Raw genomic sequence first — 16688 nt, 5'->3', positions numbered from 1 at the left:
TGTCTTACGATTATGCTCAACCAACTGTTCAACAGGCAACATTGGTGTTTATGGCGCGTATAATAGAGGACAAAAATCATGCACGCAGAGAAAATTGACCTTATTGAACCAAAAAAAAAAATATTATTGAAATATTTTGCAATGTCAAATATAACTTTTTTCAAATTCAATATTTATATTTTGTAGCTTCAAAAAATTTTTTTTTGTTGTTTTCATTGCAAATTCTTAAAACAAATATATTGTAGATTCAATAAAATATATTTTTGTCTTCAGATATTATTTTAACTACTTTTAAAAAATATATTGTTAATTTAAAAGCAACACTTTTCCAAAACATACACAGGCTCGTTTTGTCAGTGTATGTGTGTGTTTTCAATGCTTGCGCATGCTCGGCTTCCCTGTCGCCATTTCTAGGCTTTATTTAAAACGCAAAATGGACTCGTCGGAAGAAGTTCTTTTTGAGGAAGTGGAAGAAGTAAATGACGCGCTAGTCGATTTATTGCTGAGTTTTGAACTCTCGGAACAAGTTGTCAATTGCTTTCTTGGTAAGGAATTCAGTATTTGCATTTTAATACGTGTTTTAACGATTTTTTCTCAATTCCAGCAAATCAATACACCGTGGAAACGTTGAAAATTGTCGAACGCAAGGAAATCGAAGAATTAATACCACCGCCATTTCTTGCTGAACGGACGAAGTGCATATATGGATTGAACGCTTGGAGATACGGACAGGTAAGATTGTACGAAAAAATATGTTTTATGACAACAATTCAGACTTTCAATTATTACCAAAGGGATTACCGTCGCTATCGTCAAACCAATCATCGGACAGCACCGCGGCTTCATCGCAGCTGGTAAAAAGAGTTTTTACAGCAGAAAATCTTACTCGAGAACGTTGCAACGCAAATTACTTGCTTAACGCGTCATCAAAAGGTCGAGCCATCCTTCAAAAATACCAAACATTTTTATCAAGAGCTGATAAGAGGACCATCACTCACATCGTTGTTGATGAGTTCAAGGATCGATTTGGAAAATTAACCCCATCTGAGCTACGGGACAGAGCATCCGAGCTAGGAAAGCAATTTCCAGGAGAGCCAGAGGTAATTTACTTTTCTTCGATGATTGTAAAGCTTCCAAACGGACATAAATCGATTTTTAAAATACCCCCCGAAATAAGTGTCAATTATAGTTGGAAAGGCTAATTAAATGAAGACTAAATTAATATTCTTAACTAGGACGGATGGTACCAGCCTACATTCATCAAAAACGGTGCGGGTCGAAAAATCAAACTTCGAAAACAGGCTAAAGGACGACTATACGACAGGAATATTAACTACAGAGAACCAATTGAAGATAATCAGGATGACTTGCAGCAACCGTCAACATCCGGTGTGAAGCCTTTTGAAGCGGAGAAGATAGTTTCGGAACAGCAAGGTAGACTGATAATATTATTGCCAATAAAAATAATTAGCTAACGTTACATTACTTGACAGCTTCAGAATATCAACAAACCAAAGCCTGGTTCGTACACAACCAAGACGAGTGGGAAGAAGTGAAGCAAAAGTGGAAAGCAACCAGCAGGCTAAGATCGTTGGAACTTTCAAAAAAATCCAGTTGGACCAGTTCCTCGATCTTGGCTGAGTATCCAACATTGAGGAATCATCAAGGGTATCAATTAGTCCAGATTGATTTTTTGCATAAGTTCCCAGCAAAGGAGACGCTTCTGTTCGATCGTTGGTCAGCATTTGTGGAAGGTATTCGTTCGATATTGGATATTGAGGTAACAGATGTTGATGGAAAATATCTTCTGTCTTTGCTTGATAGTGAGGATTTATCATCAGGTATGAAGGCAAAATGACTTAATCATGACTTAATTTTTAATAACGTGTTTGTACACAGATACTCGCAATTTCGTCATCGTATCATTGTTGTCACATATTCTGCCAAGTCCTCATCTAACTTGTTCTGGAAAACGACGGTGGAAACCATCAATCCTCGAAACACGTCAAAGTGTGGTGATTCATATCAACGATCTGTCGGAATTGAACGAAACAGTTGGTGGACTATTCGATAGAAGTCGCGAGAGAGGGATCGAGACAACTCCTTTTATACTGGTTCACGGAGATTTCAAGAACCCTGTTGGCTTTCTTGTGTGGAACAATGTTGTTTCCTATAAGCTACCCAATTTTCTGAAGGCTCTTGACATTTGCATGAAAATATTCAAAGCATACAATATTGATCACCCGCGACACTCATCAGCAGTATGGGACTTGCTTTCTACATTCCTGTTTGACTTTGATCCTGTTAGCGACAAGGCTACTATTTCTACACTGTGTGCAGCTATACGAAAGAATCGGTCATCACAATGATGTTGTGCATAGTAAAACGATGCTCGTGGACAACTAATTCTATCGACCGATTGTATGACCATTTAAAAAGGCATCACCAACAAATCAACATATACACATGTAATTATGAGAGCTGTACTCGTAGTTACAATGTTCGAGCATCATTTTTCAGACATTTAAAACAACACTTGGGCAATAAAAACGATCACAGAAACATAAATGTGGGTGAAATTCATGAAGACAGGAACGAATGCTGTACAACTAAATCCGAACGCAACGAAGCACAACCATCGCAACCAAACAGTCGTCGCAACAGCAACGACGTTTCAGAATTTGATATCGAAACACCTACCCTTGATGTTCATGATGATTCTAGTATCATTGATATTAAGGCTATCGAGATTCAAATGCGCAATCTGAGTATCGGTTTTAACCTCAAATGGTTGGACATCAATGTGTTACCGAGAAAAACAGTATTTGAAATTCAACATGACGTACAACAAAAAATACTCAAGCCATTCGAAGAAGTTGTCAACACGATACAAATCGCCGGCCTACTATCTGTGGAAGGCCAAAGTATATTTAGAAAAATGTTTGAAATGTGTGACGGAACGGACACGGAATACAAATTCATAGAAAGTTTAAAATCAGCCCATATGCAGTCCCAAGAGAGTTTGTGATAAGTAATGAGTTACGTCCTGGAATCGTTAACAACGAGCAAGGAATGAATAGCGATCCTATTACTGGTAAATGTAAACAATATAACAAATAATTTAAATATATTGCTAACTCAATGTATTTACATTTTAGGAATCCTTATGCCACTAAAGTTTCAACTTAGAAAGTATTTAGAATCACCGCTCGTTTTCGAGACAATTCTTGAAAATCTCACACCGTCACAAGATGGTTATATTCGCAGTCTTATTGATGGTACCATATGGCAGCAGAGGAGAGCCAACATTTATTCTAAAATCGTCATACCGTTTAACTTGTTCTTCGATGATTTCACCACTACGGACACAGTTTCTCCACATGCGTCTCGTACGTCTATATTAGGTATATATTACTACATTCCTTGTCTGCCAGGTTTTATTCTGGCCAAATTAGCTAACATCTTAGTGGCAGGATTTATTTTATCGGTAGACAGAAAAGAATACGAAAATGAAGATTTATTCAGTAACCTAGTAGAACTGTTAATCGATTTAGAAGTGAATGGCCTAAAAATAACTCACAATAGCGCAAGTATCACTGTTCATTTCATGATAGGATTTATAACGGGCGATAATCTAGGTATCTTAGGAATTCTGGATTTGGTTGAATCGGCTAGAGCAAATTTTTATTGCAGAATGTGCAAACGTAACCGTGAACAACGTGAAAAGGATAGTACAGAATACGAACAAAGTTTCAGGACGATTGACGGTTACGAACGTGATTTGCAACAAAATGATGTTTCAAACACTGGTATTCATAAGAACAGTGTTTTTAATCAGATTCCATCATACCACGTTGTTTTAAATGTTTATTTTGACTTAATGCACGACCTATGGGAAGGCGTTTGCGTATACTGCTGGCTCATTGCTTAAACTATTTCATCAAAGTGAAAACATTTTTTACTCTTGATGAACTTAACTGTAGGAAGAACGTTTTCGTTTTCGGAAGTTTGAACTCATCGAACATACCAAATGACATCAAAGACACGAACATACTTAAAAGTAAAGTAAAAATGACTGCCAGTGAAATCAAAACAATAATAACATTTTTTCCACTAATAATTGGTATGTTGATCCCGAAAGATGATGCTGTTTGGTTATATTTTTGCAGTCTTTTGAAAATTTGCCATATTTTAATGTTACGTGAAATACATCCAACATTATTAGACACATTGAGAACGTTAGTTGATATTCATCACACGCAATATCAACAACTATTTGATGATACATTAAAACCTAAACATCACAATATCGTCCACTACGCATCTTTTGTACTACATTCGGGTACACCTCGCCATCAATGGGCAATGAGAGGAGAAGGTAAACACCGAGATGCCAAACAGTACAGCAGGGTAAATAACAACAAAACGAATCTATGTAAATCTTTGAGTATAAAGGCGGGGTATAAATTTGCACTCAACGTTTACAACAACGCTTTTATTACCCCACGAATAGATTTCAGCAAATCTAAAATCTTGCCGCCACCTCCTTCCAATAATGATTTTCAATTATTTGTGACAGAAAAAATACGTTTACTTGATATTTCAGTACAATTTTTAGACAGTTTCATGAAACAGGGATCGAAATTCAGCAAAGTAATTTTATATGTAAAACATTGTAATATTATCAATATGTTTGAGCTGGACTGTATAATGATAGACAAAAACAATAATCTAATATTAGTTTGCCGTAGCATGCAATGTCGTTATTTTGACGAACATTTGCAATCTTTTGAGATTTATAAATCACAGGATCCTACATTGGTTTCAAACATTGCCCGTTTCGAAACGCAAACTATTAATTTACATACCGTTAATGAAAGGTCATACTTCCGGTTTTGTAATTTTTGTATAATGGATAAACCTATTGAATTACCATTTGTACACTCGTTTGTTAATAAATAAAAAAATAAATCAAAAACAATTTTTCAATTTATTTAAAATTATTTCTTGAAAAGAAAAACTGCTAAAATTAAAAATTAAAATATTTAAGCCAAAAAAAAACAAATTGTTATTCGCAGCAATTTTTTTTTTAAATCAAAGAAAGTTATTGTTGGTAGCAACTTAAATTATTTTTTTTGATTAAAAAAAATTTTTGTCTGTTTGAAAATAAATATTGTAAATTCAACAAAATATATTTTTGATTGCGTTTTTGACAGCTTTTGAAAACAACAATATTTTATGTCCGAACAATAAAGATTTATTGTTGAATTCAATAAAAAAAAGTTATTAGCCGGGGAATGATAATTTTTGTTGTTGTTTTTAATACATAATATAATTGAAATTAAAAAATTTTTTCTGCGTGTGGCTAATATGTCACACTGCAGAATACAGTGTTGCCCACAATACAGTTGCTTAATCTTGCCATAAGATTATCAATCCCTTAAACAATTAATAACTATTTAATTTGTCGTTTGGCTGAAAAACGATTTTCTGCAAAGTTGTAGCGGATAAAAATTCCCATAAGAATAGCAATAGAATTTGTTAACAGTACAATATGTAAAAAGGCTAGAAGACAATGAACAAAAAGTTTTGTTTTCCTATAGTAATTTCCATATATACTTCAAATGGTTTGTTCCAAGTCAGTTTCTCATCAGTTTAAACTTTCGGAGGCTAATGAGGACCCGATTTGAAACCGTTTGAACACTGTGGAGCGAAAATTTCAAATTTTGCATCAGTCTACTGAGTATGTTCCCTTTTGAACCACAACTGAGTAAAATTTCCATGAGAGAAAAAAGAGAAGGCAATAAAATTCTACTCAGTGACTGAGTAGAATTGAAATAGAGGGTAACCCTTACTACACTCCTGCCCCTTCGATTATGACGGTTGGTTTTAACGGTTTCGATAATTTTGTTAACAACGTATCCTCACTTCCACTTTTTTTGACACCGACCACGGTGCCAAACACTTCCGTCGGTCATATTTGCATGTGACACCTACCTACATAACAGCCATTGACACCATTAATGGGAAGCGTGTTGCCGAAATGCTATCATTTATGCACAATTTCTCCATTCTCTAGAGGACTGGCCGTACACTGCATAGCGCATCCTACAGAGTTGTTGCTCCATATCTATATGGCACATGGACGTGCAATATGAGGTGGATGGAGTCTCTCTATATAAATCATTAATTGAAATATAATATTATCTCCACGGTAGTGGCATAATTGCTGCAATTAACCCATTCATCTTCACCCTTGGCAACATTTTGTGAACGCTTATGCTATTGATACGCTATATTGCAGCTGGACAGGGATAATTGAAGATATCAGTAATTATAAAATTAACAGCTCATAACGATATGAGGAAAATTGTCTTTATGTGAGATTTTGATGTGATCTATGAACATTTTTTTTTTGCATGATTCCTCTATTCGATCAGAAACTATAACTCATCCATTAACCTGTTACATTTTAACAATCCAGTCTGTTTCCACCATCCAAAAGCAATCATAACAAAACGAAAATTAACTCACTTGGAAAGTTATTTCCCAAACCCATAGTTTTTTTTTTTTTTCCTTTGTCTTTCCATCCTGATGCTTTGGGTCAGTTTTTTGCCGGTTCGTTGCCGACCATCGTAACGCAAAAAGTGGCCCAACGGACTAGCAAGTTGCAATCAAAGGGAAAATTCACACCATCCAACCACTCCAACCACGCCACGCTTTAGCTCCATGCAGAGCAGGACCACAATCAACTGAATGACTCGGGAAAAGCACGTCGGATGCCAAGAACAAAAAAGTAGGTAAATGCAGTAGATTTCAAGAAGTAAACCGGATGAATTTCATCACGGGGGCATAAAAAGAAGAAGAAGAAAAACTAGAAAGATGGGTGTTACAAGTAGCATAAGATGGGAATAGGAACAGGCAAAAAAACAAAAGGAACTTAATTGGTAAAGTTTTGCAATAAAACTGATCCGGACGCGTCGCGAGCACCACTTTTGAACTATGTGAGGTCAGAATCAATGCATGCAATAGTAAACTTAAATTCTGCGTTGAAGTTGTAGTCTATTTTAATTCCATATCTGAGTAAGTTATTATTACTAAAATAGGCTACAAAATCACGAATAGTGACCCTCGGAATAAGATCAGTAAAAACAATCTAGCCAACTTTTTGGCCGGTGGTAAATTCTTAAATGTTTAAGGTTTAAACCATAATTGAGCTCGGTCGGAACTTATTAAAATATGAGCTATATGTGTGGTGCAATGTGACGCGAGCTTGATTCTTATGAGAAATCATGGCTGTATATTTCCATGGAGGTCATTTTATGATAATGCCTTCGTTTCTTTCGTTTTCTTGTATTTGTTTCATTTTGTGTGGAAATCGTCGTTGTCACCTGGTTTTGACGGAACACATAATAAAATAAAATGGGGAAATACAACATAAGGTCTGTATCCACAATCATCCAGACTCATCAAAACTTATGTAAAACACAAATTTTGCATTATATTTCAATTGTAGTTGTTTATTTTAGATTCATGGGAAATGATTTAAAAATTCACGAAGTCAAAACATAGTTATTCGCTATATGCATAAAATTTTCGAACTTTGCGCTTAACTCCATCCATTTAGGATTGCACAGACTCCTTAGATACCGTGGTGACCGTCTTTGTCCGAATTTGATGAAAGTGATATCTTTGATTCCTTGTTTCTTTCCAGAAAGCAATATTACGATTGGACGTAACTCTGGAAAATTTGGCGGATTTGCGGTTTTGGTACAATATTTACTTGATTTGCTTCGTACCACTCCATCACAGTTTTAGTATATAATGGCATGATACCAAATCGGGCCAGAAAAAGTGTTTTTTGTGTGGATTTTGATGAAGGGCAGCAATCGCTTCTGCAGGCTCTTTTTGTGGTAAATCTCCCTGTTGATTGTGCCTGTAGTGACGAAAGATTTACTCTTTCGGCCACACGTGCAAATTGCTTGTCAAATAAGGTATATTTTTTTTTTTTTTGAGAAATTTCGATGCCTTCTTCATTCTGAAATACTCAGCTGTAGCATTTTTGGTTATAGCAGAGTAGAAAGCCAGCCTTGGAAGTTGTTTGAAATCCTCCTGGACATAAGTTTCATCGTCCATAACAACGCATGGAAACTTTGTCAAATATTCGCAGTACAAACGTCGAGCCCGTGATTTTGCTGTCAAATTCTGTTTGTCGTTGCGATTTGGAACTGTTTTTACTTTATACAACTTCAGCCCCAAACGCTGTTTTGATTTCTGGACAAAGTCAGGTGACATTCCAATTTTACGAGCCACCGTTCGAACAGAGACATTCGGGTTTTCCTTCAATATCCTCTTCACCTTTCGGTCCACGGCAGGATCAGCACGTCCAATGTTTTTGTCACTTCTCGGTTTCCTCTCGACCTTCAAAGGTTCCGAAAATGATTTTAGCACACCGTGAACAGTGGATTTAGGTAAATCCATTTTTTTTTTTTTGCTAGTTCTCGTATTGACAAGTCAGGATTTCCATTACGTCCGTACAAAATCCGTTCGCGGACGTGTTTTTCATTAGTCGCCATCTTGAACACTAAATATGGAATGTAAAAACACCAATCATAGTCTTTTTCATCAATTACTCCCAGCTATACCTCAGCGAAATTTTTCACTCCTACGTACAATATTTCAAAAGTTACAGTGATTTGAAGATGTCCGGATTAATATGGATACAGACTTTATAAACGATATATAGGGCAACAACTTTGCTTAAGATCGTAAGTTAGCACCCAACCGCCTAATTTTATTGTGGTTTTCAGCATTCTCTGATCTGTAAAAGCACTTCAGATTGTTTTAATAGAAAATAGAGAAAACACGGGAAGACACAGTATAATGTTTGCTCCAAGTCACATGGCACAAACATAAACTATGAACACAGTTTGGAGCAGTTCTATGCGAAATCTTCTTGAAAAAGCTAAAATCTGAAGCTAATCTTTCCGATTTAAATCATACTTTGTCTATGTTTTCAACAGGAGGGAATATGAATCTTCCATATACACACTTAATCTAGCTCGGTAAAATCTCCAACAGCCGATGACCTCGGCATTTACTTTTGCTGAAATCTCTGCAAAATATCTGTTCGTTAGCTGATATCTCAGCAAAATGCTATTTGTTAGCTGAGTCTCGGCAATTGTTTTACTGAATCTCAGCAACATAAATTGCAGAACTACTCGGCTGTTGGAATCCCGGCGAAAAAAATTAAGTGTTTACACACTTCATCAAGCTCGGTAAAATCTTCAATCTCTTTACTGGATCTCAGTGAAAAATTTGTCGAGATTCAGCAAAATTTATGTTTGTTAGCTGAGATCTCGGCAAGTTTTCCACTGAGATCCAGCAAAATAAAATGCCGAGCTGCTCGGTGGTGCCCATCTTGGCAAAAAATCTAAGTGTGTCCTCGGCTGTTTGAATCTCGGCGAAAAAATGTATCTAGTGAAACGTAACTCTTTTATAGTTTCAACAAACTAAAGGGTGATACGGTCAAAATTTGGTCAATATCAACTTGACGTATTTCTTTCAATTTTGCATTTAAAAAACCTGAACACCCCTCATTTTGAAGGTGTGTGTGTGTAGAATGTTGCTCCTATTTTGATTTTGGAATTCACTCTTCAGTTGTCAAAATGCCGTCCAAGCAAGAAGAGCAGCGTATCAAAATTTTGCTCGCGCATCGCGAAAATCCGAGCTACTCGCACGCAAAGTTGGCAAAATCGCTAAAAGTTGCCAAATCAACCGTTACAAATGTAATTAAAGTGTTTGGGGAACGTTTGTCGACAGCCAGGAAGTCTGGATCGGGGGGAAATTGAAAACCGGAAGCCGCTGAGACGACAAAGAGAGTTGCCGGTAGTTTCAAGCGAAACCCTAACCTCTCTCTCCGAGATGCCGCAAATAAGCTGGGTGTATCGTCTACAACCGTGCATCGAGCCAAAAAACGAGCCGGACTATCGACTTACAAGAAGGTAGTGACTCCAAATCGCGATGATAAACAAAATACGACGGCCAAAGCGCGATCCCGAAGGCTGTACACGACGATGCTGACGAAGTTTGACTGCGTGGTAATGGACGACGAAACCTACGTCAAAGCCGACTACAAGCAGCTTCCGGGACAGGAGTTTTATACGGCAAAAGGAAGGGGAAAGGTAGCAGATGTTTTCAAGCACATGAAACTGTCAAAGTTCGCAAAGAAATATCTGGTTTGGCAAGCCATCTGTACCTGTGGCTTGAAAAGCAGCATTTTCATAGCTTCCGGGACTGTCAACCAAGAAATTTACGTGAAAGAGTGTTTGAATAAACGTCTGCTGCCTTTCCTGAAGAAACACGGTTGTTCCGTACTGTTTTGGCCGGATTTGGCATCTTGCCATTACGGTAAAAAGGCCATGGAGTGGTACGCCGCCAACAACGTGCAGGTGGTTCGCAAGGACAAGAACCCTCCCAACACGCCAGAGCTCCGCCCAATTGAGAAATACTGGGCTATTGTCAAGCGGAACCTAAAGAAGACCAAAAAAACTGCTAAGGGCGAGCAGCAGTTCAATGCAAACTGGCTTTCTGCGGCGAAGAAGGTGGACAAGGTGGCTGTACAAAATCTGATGGCAGGGGTCAAGCGTAAGGCCCGGCAAGTCGGATTTGGAAAAGCGGAAGCCTAACTGAATATTTTTCCTGAATTTTATACTAATTGAACTTGAAAAAGAAATTTAATTTGATTTTTTAAATAAACGATTTCACCGATTTACACGCGTTTTCCCTTGACCAAATTTTGACCGTATCACCTTTTATGAGAAAAAAAAATGTTACGGCTAAAAATTTTAGTTTATAGTTTTTTTGTATTCTCTAAAACGATGATTTGTAAGGCACATTAAGGCATTTAAAAGACAGAATTGGGCATCAACTTCTTCTTCTTCTTCGCATTTCAAGCTTATTGCATATCGCATATTAGCTTATTGCGTTCCACAGTTATTAATTGAGAGCTTTGGATGCCTGTACCATTTTTGCATTGGTTTAATTGTGTGGCAAGTCCAATCATACTTCTATGCCCAGGGAAGTCGAGAAATTTTCCAACCCAAAAAATTCCTAGACCGGACCGGGAATTGAACCCAGCCACCTGCGCCTTTACCGACTGAGCTAAGGGAGGCCTCATGAATTGGGTATCAAACATAATATTATTTTCAATCTAGTCCAATAAAAACATGTTAAATTTTATGACCAACAACATTGCCGAAGGAAGTATGGTTCTATGTTAAAATATCGCTTGGACTGTACTCGTTCAATTCTCTTGCCAATCCTAGTGCACGTTAGGCTACAGTTGCTGAGCAACAGTCTTTTTGTTGTATTAATAATGCTAGATGAAACCTATAATAAGCACAGCAGGAACAGAAGATAAACTATTATTTTCCCGTTCTTATGAGTTAACTGTACGACAATGTCCCCGAATAAAAAAAAACTTGAAAAAATGTGTTTCCTCCTTTAGTAAGGGATGTATTCGATAAAAAATGCATACCGAAAATCTTCTGTAACTTTTGAACCGTATGAGTGAAAAACCTGAAAATTTGAGCAAATCTTATTCATAATGTATTGTTTACATCTGTCAAATTTTATAGTTATTCATCTTCATACAGTAATTTCAGTCATGTCGTCCAATCAAGAAATTGCCCGTGAAAAAAATTTGCGCACTTACAATCTAAAACCAGAGGCGTCCCACCGATGGATCGCTAAAAAGCTTGGAATTACAAATACGACTATGTCTCGTGTGCTAAGAACCTTCAAGGAGCGTCTGAGTACCCGAAAGGAGGAAGGGAGTGGTCGTAAAAGTGGTCAGTGAACAGTAAAATGGCCAGGAAAGTGGTGCAACAGTTCAAGAACCCGTCCAAACATGGTAATTCGAGATGTCGCTAAAAAGTCGAAGGTGTGGGTTACATGTTTACAAGGTGCAAAAAACCCCAACCCGGAATGAAAAGCAAGACATTACTGCGAAAACCCGCGCCCGAAAACTTTACACGAAGTTGCTCACCAAATCGTGTTGCATCGTGATGGATGACGAAACTTACGTCAAGGCCGACTTCCTACAACTTCCTGAGCAAGAATATTTGGTTGACAAGTCTAAGTTCGATGTTCGATAGAAGAAATTATCTAAATTTGCAAAGAAGTTCCTGATTTGGCAGGCGATTTGCGGATGTGGTGAAATAAGCGCTCCCTTCATCACTTCCGGAACAATCAACGGTGCGATTTACACGGAAGAGTGCCTTAAGAAGCTGTGAGGTTCGTCCAAATTCCCCCATTGTTAGGTCCGGGCGATTGCCCTGCATTACTTGCCCGGCAAATAGCCGGAAGATCACGGAGCTTTACACTAAGTACAACTTACCTGATTAAGCACACAGCCAAGTGCAGTGTTTGCAAACGCTCTACTTATTTTGGCCCCGTCAACGTCAATTGACAATAAGCCGAGGGGTATGTTGCAGCGCGTATCCCACATCCCACTCCTTCTCTAAAAAAATGTTTAACTAGCTAACTTCAGATAGTTTTCGGAGACGTGTAAATAAAGTGGGATGATATAGAAGTCTATGTTCGCAATCCTTTATTGACAGTTATCTGTTTAGTTCAAACTAGGTGCTTGATTCTTACAGTATCCTGCTGTGACGATTTGGTTCAGTGGATGCGCGCACTGCCGCCTTCTCCTGCTCTACTAATCTAACATAATCCTTGAGATAGCTTTTCTCTCCTTCGGTTGGTGGATCTTGGGTTCAACTGAAATTGGCCTTGTTACTGTAGTTGGAGCTCTCCAGTCTTGAACTCTCTTGGTTTGAGACACACACCTTTTGTGCGGAATTGTCTCTCAATGATAGCGTGATCTCCCGGTACGACTTGACACTCATGGGCACCCCGGCGAGCATCTACACGCGTCTTGCCATCCAACTTAGCTTCTTGATCCCGTTGGTCGATCAATTCATCATCAACCTTTACCTAGAGAAAAACACATAGAAAGGCAATAAAAATCAGGCTCTTCTCCTTTGCCCTTTTCTTGCACAAAGGTCAATGGATCATTGAAAATGGCAACAGGTGCTATGAAACAAATAAGCAGCGCCCTTGTTACCATCATTTTTTTTTTTTTTTTTTTTGTATGACTCCAATCCCAACAAGCAATTTGAGCTGAATAAGCTATTTTTTAGCTTAAGAAGCACATTTTTGCCTGAATAGGCTGTTACTCAGCTTGAAATGTTTGTTGGGATGTCTATAGACACATATTTACAGTATCACGATCACCCCTAATTTACAAAACAAAATGAGTTACTTTCAATACTCTATTAAAAATCACTTCAGTATTAACATGACTCTGAATAGAAGGCTCAAGGCATGCCTTGTTTGATTAGGTTGAATAATAACACAACTCACCTATCCCCGTATCAAGAGTGTAAGTCCACGGTGACTTTTGCGACCATTCATCATCTCTTCTGGAGCGACTTTCGTGACTGAGTGAGTTGCAGAATTGTGCGCTTTGACAGCAGTTTTCAGCTCATCCGAGTAATGGGTTCCATTTGATGCCGCAGTTGCCATGGCCTTATTAATAAGCTTCATGTACCGTTCCACAAGGCCGTTTTGCTGAGGAAACAGCGGAGTTGAGTAAATGGTCTGAATTCCCCGTTCATCACAGTATTGAGAATATTCTTGACCATTGAAGGGTGGCCCATTATTGGTCTTAATGTTTTTAGGAAACCCTTCTCTGTCAAATATGTCTTCCAGAATACTTTTCGTGTGTTCAAAGCTCGTAGATTTTACCGGGCGGGCAAAAATATATCTAGACCTATAGTCGACCAAAACCAGTATGTAGACTCCACCGAACAGCGAGTACGGACCGTTGAAATCGATAGCGATCGTTTCCTATATATTTTTGGGTGCAAATATACGTTGCATAGGGCTGTTCTTTCAGGATTCCCATTAGCCGCATAGGTTTGACAAGATTTAACCCAATCCTCGGCATCCTTCGACATTCCCAGCCACCACACACGCTCCCTAAGTATGGTTTTGAGCTTTCCAGCCATGGGGTGACCTTCATGGGCTACTTTCAAGGCCTTCAAACGAAGAGCTTCCGGAACAACCACACGTCCCTCCTTGGTTATCAGCCCATCCTTAGTGTGAAGACTCTCAGCTAGGACTTCAAACTTTTGTAAGTGCTTTGGCCAGATTCCCGTTTCCATAGCTAATGATACTCGGGTTAAGGTGGTATCCACTATAGTTGCTTTCTTAATTTCCTCTTCTGTTAAAAATCCGACAACGTTGGCCTCTAGTCTTGCGATCTCCCATGGGCTTACTGCTTCGTCGGAAGGTTCATCATGTCCATCGTACAGGCGCGACGATGGATCAGCTATATTGAATCGTCCTTCGACATATTCGTCGCTTGCCATTCATAAGGAAGTACAAATGATCAACTCTGTTTTGGCCTGATTTAGCATCCTGCCACTACGCTCGAAACGTGTTGGAGTGGTACCGAGCCAACGGAGTAAATTTTGTGCCAAAATATATGAACCCACCAAATTCACTGGAACTTCGCCCAATTTAAAAATGCTGGGCAATTATGAAGACGGAACTTCGCAAACATCCCAAAACTATTAAAACAAAGCTGGAGTTGAAGAAAATTTGGGTAAAAACAATAAAAACACTGGAAAAATCGGTTGTACAAAATTTGAAGGGTGGAGTGAAAATTAAGGTGCGAGCATTCGAGATGGGAGACGAAATTGAATAAAACAAATTTTGTAAATCATAACTCATAAGTAGTTTTTCATTCCCTGAAAATTTAAAGAAAATCCGATAATCGGTTTAATTTTGTTGAGTAAATACGTGTGTGCCTTTTTTATCGAATACACCCTTTACTCCGTGAATATCTCAGCGAGATTTCAACATAGGACTATACTTTCTAGGATCTGGATCCATTCCACACTTTGTAGCGAAGATCTCAAAATTTAGATCAATCAAGTTAGTCTGGATTCTCCGAGAAATCAAATTATCAGTTGATAATAATGATCAGATTTTCATGTAAACAATTTAAACTCTTCCAAACGGCTCAAAGGAAGTTTTTTTAAATGAATAAGATTTTCAAGACTGATCATAATTCTAAGTGAAAGCGTAGTTTCCCTCTTTCAATTAGGTCAGCACTATACAGAAGCAGCTTCTTAAAATCCCATCCATTGTAAAGATCACCAACAACCATCTCCGAGTGGGTGTGCCACACTTTTGCACCAGCATTCTTACAGTTAGCATAATGGCAGCAAAGTTGTCCCAGCAATTCACACCTTTACCACCGTCATAAGAATTCCGGAAACTTGGTATGGGAAGAAGGAACAGGCCAAGCGTAAATAAATTATTCATGCGACTAATTTCTTCTGCCTCTTCTGTCACCAACTGCTCACTCTTCGGGACTGGATAGAAAGTTTCGTTCAACAATTCAGGTTCAACTATCCCGAAGTTGATGCTGGATGAGATGGTCGGAAAGTTTTCATCGTCTCTCGACGTATCGTAGGAGTCATTCCGAGACGATTCAAGGATTGCTCAGGTTGTCATTACACATAAGTTGCTACTTAATTACATTAAATATGCGTAATGTTATTTATCAAAATATTTACCATAATTATAATTAATTTTTAGTTGAATTACAGTTAATAAAATGTTATTATCCCAATCATAAACTAATTGCAATATATTGAGAAAAATCATGAACAAGGTATCCCTACCGATTCTGCTCCAGTGGCTCTTCATATGCCTACCCATGCGAGCTAACCGGTGGCAGAAGTTAGCGCAATAATGTGATAAATTTGATTTTACACCTCCGTGAAAGATTTTCCATTTGTCACACATGTGACAGCAACAAATTACGAATTATGAATGTAAAATGAATGCTTTTCAGCATCGACATGGCAACGAGTGAGTGCGGTTCATCCATACACCGTCAAGGTGCGAAGCATACCGTTCGTTCAGAATGCACCAAACTGTAGCGGCGCGGACCAAAAGCTTTTCCTCGGTAATAAAATATAGATTTCATCGCGTAGCGCTCCGGTTCGCTATACCGTTTGCTGTTGATTCGTGAATATGTTCATCCTACACGGGAAAAGGATAGGCGCCGCAGCATCAATCCATCATCGTCAACGGAATGTTGCAATCTATAACGTTCAGCCATCAGGATCAGAAAAGTGCATTTATCGTGGCCGCTGATCGCGAGCATATTTTGGCGCATGGGAGCCAAACATGAAAGTCATATTGAAAAGCACTTTTCAAAACGAGCGCGGGGCGGGGCAAACGCAGTCAAACAACAAATTGTGCTGAGATGTACACAACTTCATCATATTTTCAAAAGAAATGCATTAGCACTTTTCAATCAATGTCCGCTCTGCGTGGCAAACATTTGCTGGTGAGAGTGCATAATTTAGGATAGGTACATGGAAAAGTTATCCTACTCTTTTGGACAGGGGTTTGTCCATATTTGGCTTGATAGGTTTTGATTTTATTCATTCCTTTATTTAACGTCGGTCTCTGTTCCGCAATCTAGTGCCAATCACCGACGGACATCGATAGCCATCCATTGACGGCAATCTAATGTGCAGGAAGGCAGCTTCCACATCTGCGTAGGATATCGCAACCATTCAACACACATGGGCCGGGAC

At 38.4% G+C, this 16688-nt stretch overlaps 1 protein-coding gene across 1 annotated transcript; it reads left to right on the top strand.

The window, feature by feature from the left end:
• The first annotated feature begins 420 nt into the window (after positions 1 to 420).
• LOC135717565 (uncharacterized) lies at positions 421 to 2387 on the top strand. Its single transcript, XM_065239704.1, has 6 exons — positions 421 to 545; positions 605 to 732; positions 795 to 1100; positions 1236 to 1434; positions 1494 to 1841; positions 1900 to 2387. The coding sequence occupies exons 1-6, from the start codon at positions 434 to 436 to the stop codon at positions 2367 to 2369; spliced, it is 1563 nt and encodes a 520-aa protein (XP_065095776.1). The 5' UTR covers positions 421 to 433; the 3' UTR covers positions 2370 to 2387.
• Positions 2388 to 16688: the final 14301 nt, after the last annotated feature.

The sequence above is a fragment of the Ochlerotatus camptorhynchus genome, unplaced genomic scaffold (genome assembly GCF_037179485.1).
Source record: "Ochlerotatus camptorhynchus isolate MF236.1 unplaced genomic scaffold, CSIRO-AGI_Acam_v1.1 ptg000062l, whole genome shotgun sequence".
Lineage (NCBI taxonomy): Eukaryota > Metazoa > Arthropoda > Insecta > Diptera > Culicidae > Ochlerotatus > Ochlerotatus camptorhynchus.
This window is presented reverse-complemented; position numbering and strand designations above follow the sequence as displayed.

What these genes read in the sequence shown, in the direction of transcription:
- LOC135717565 (XM_065239704.1), top strand. Translation starts at nt 434, where the DNA reads ATGGACTCGTCGGAAGAAGTTCTTTTTGAGGAAGTGGAAGAAGTAAAT. An exon ending in GATAGTTTCGGAACAGCAAG is followed by an intron (nt 1,435 to 1,493) that starts GTAGACTGATAA and finishes ATTACTTGACAG; the next exon opens with CTTCAGAATATCAACAAACC. An exon ending in TAGTGAGGATTTATCATCAG is followed by an intron (nt 1,842 to 1,899) that starts GTATGAAGGCAA and finishes GTTTGTACACAG; the next exon opens with ATACTCGCAATTTCGTCATC.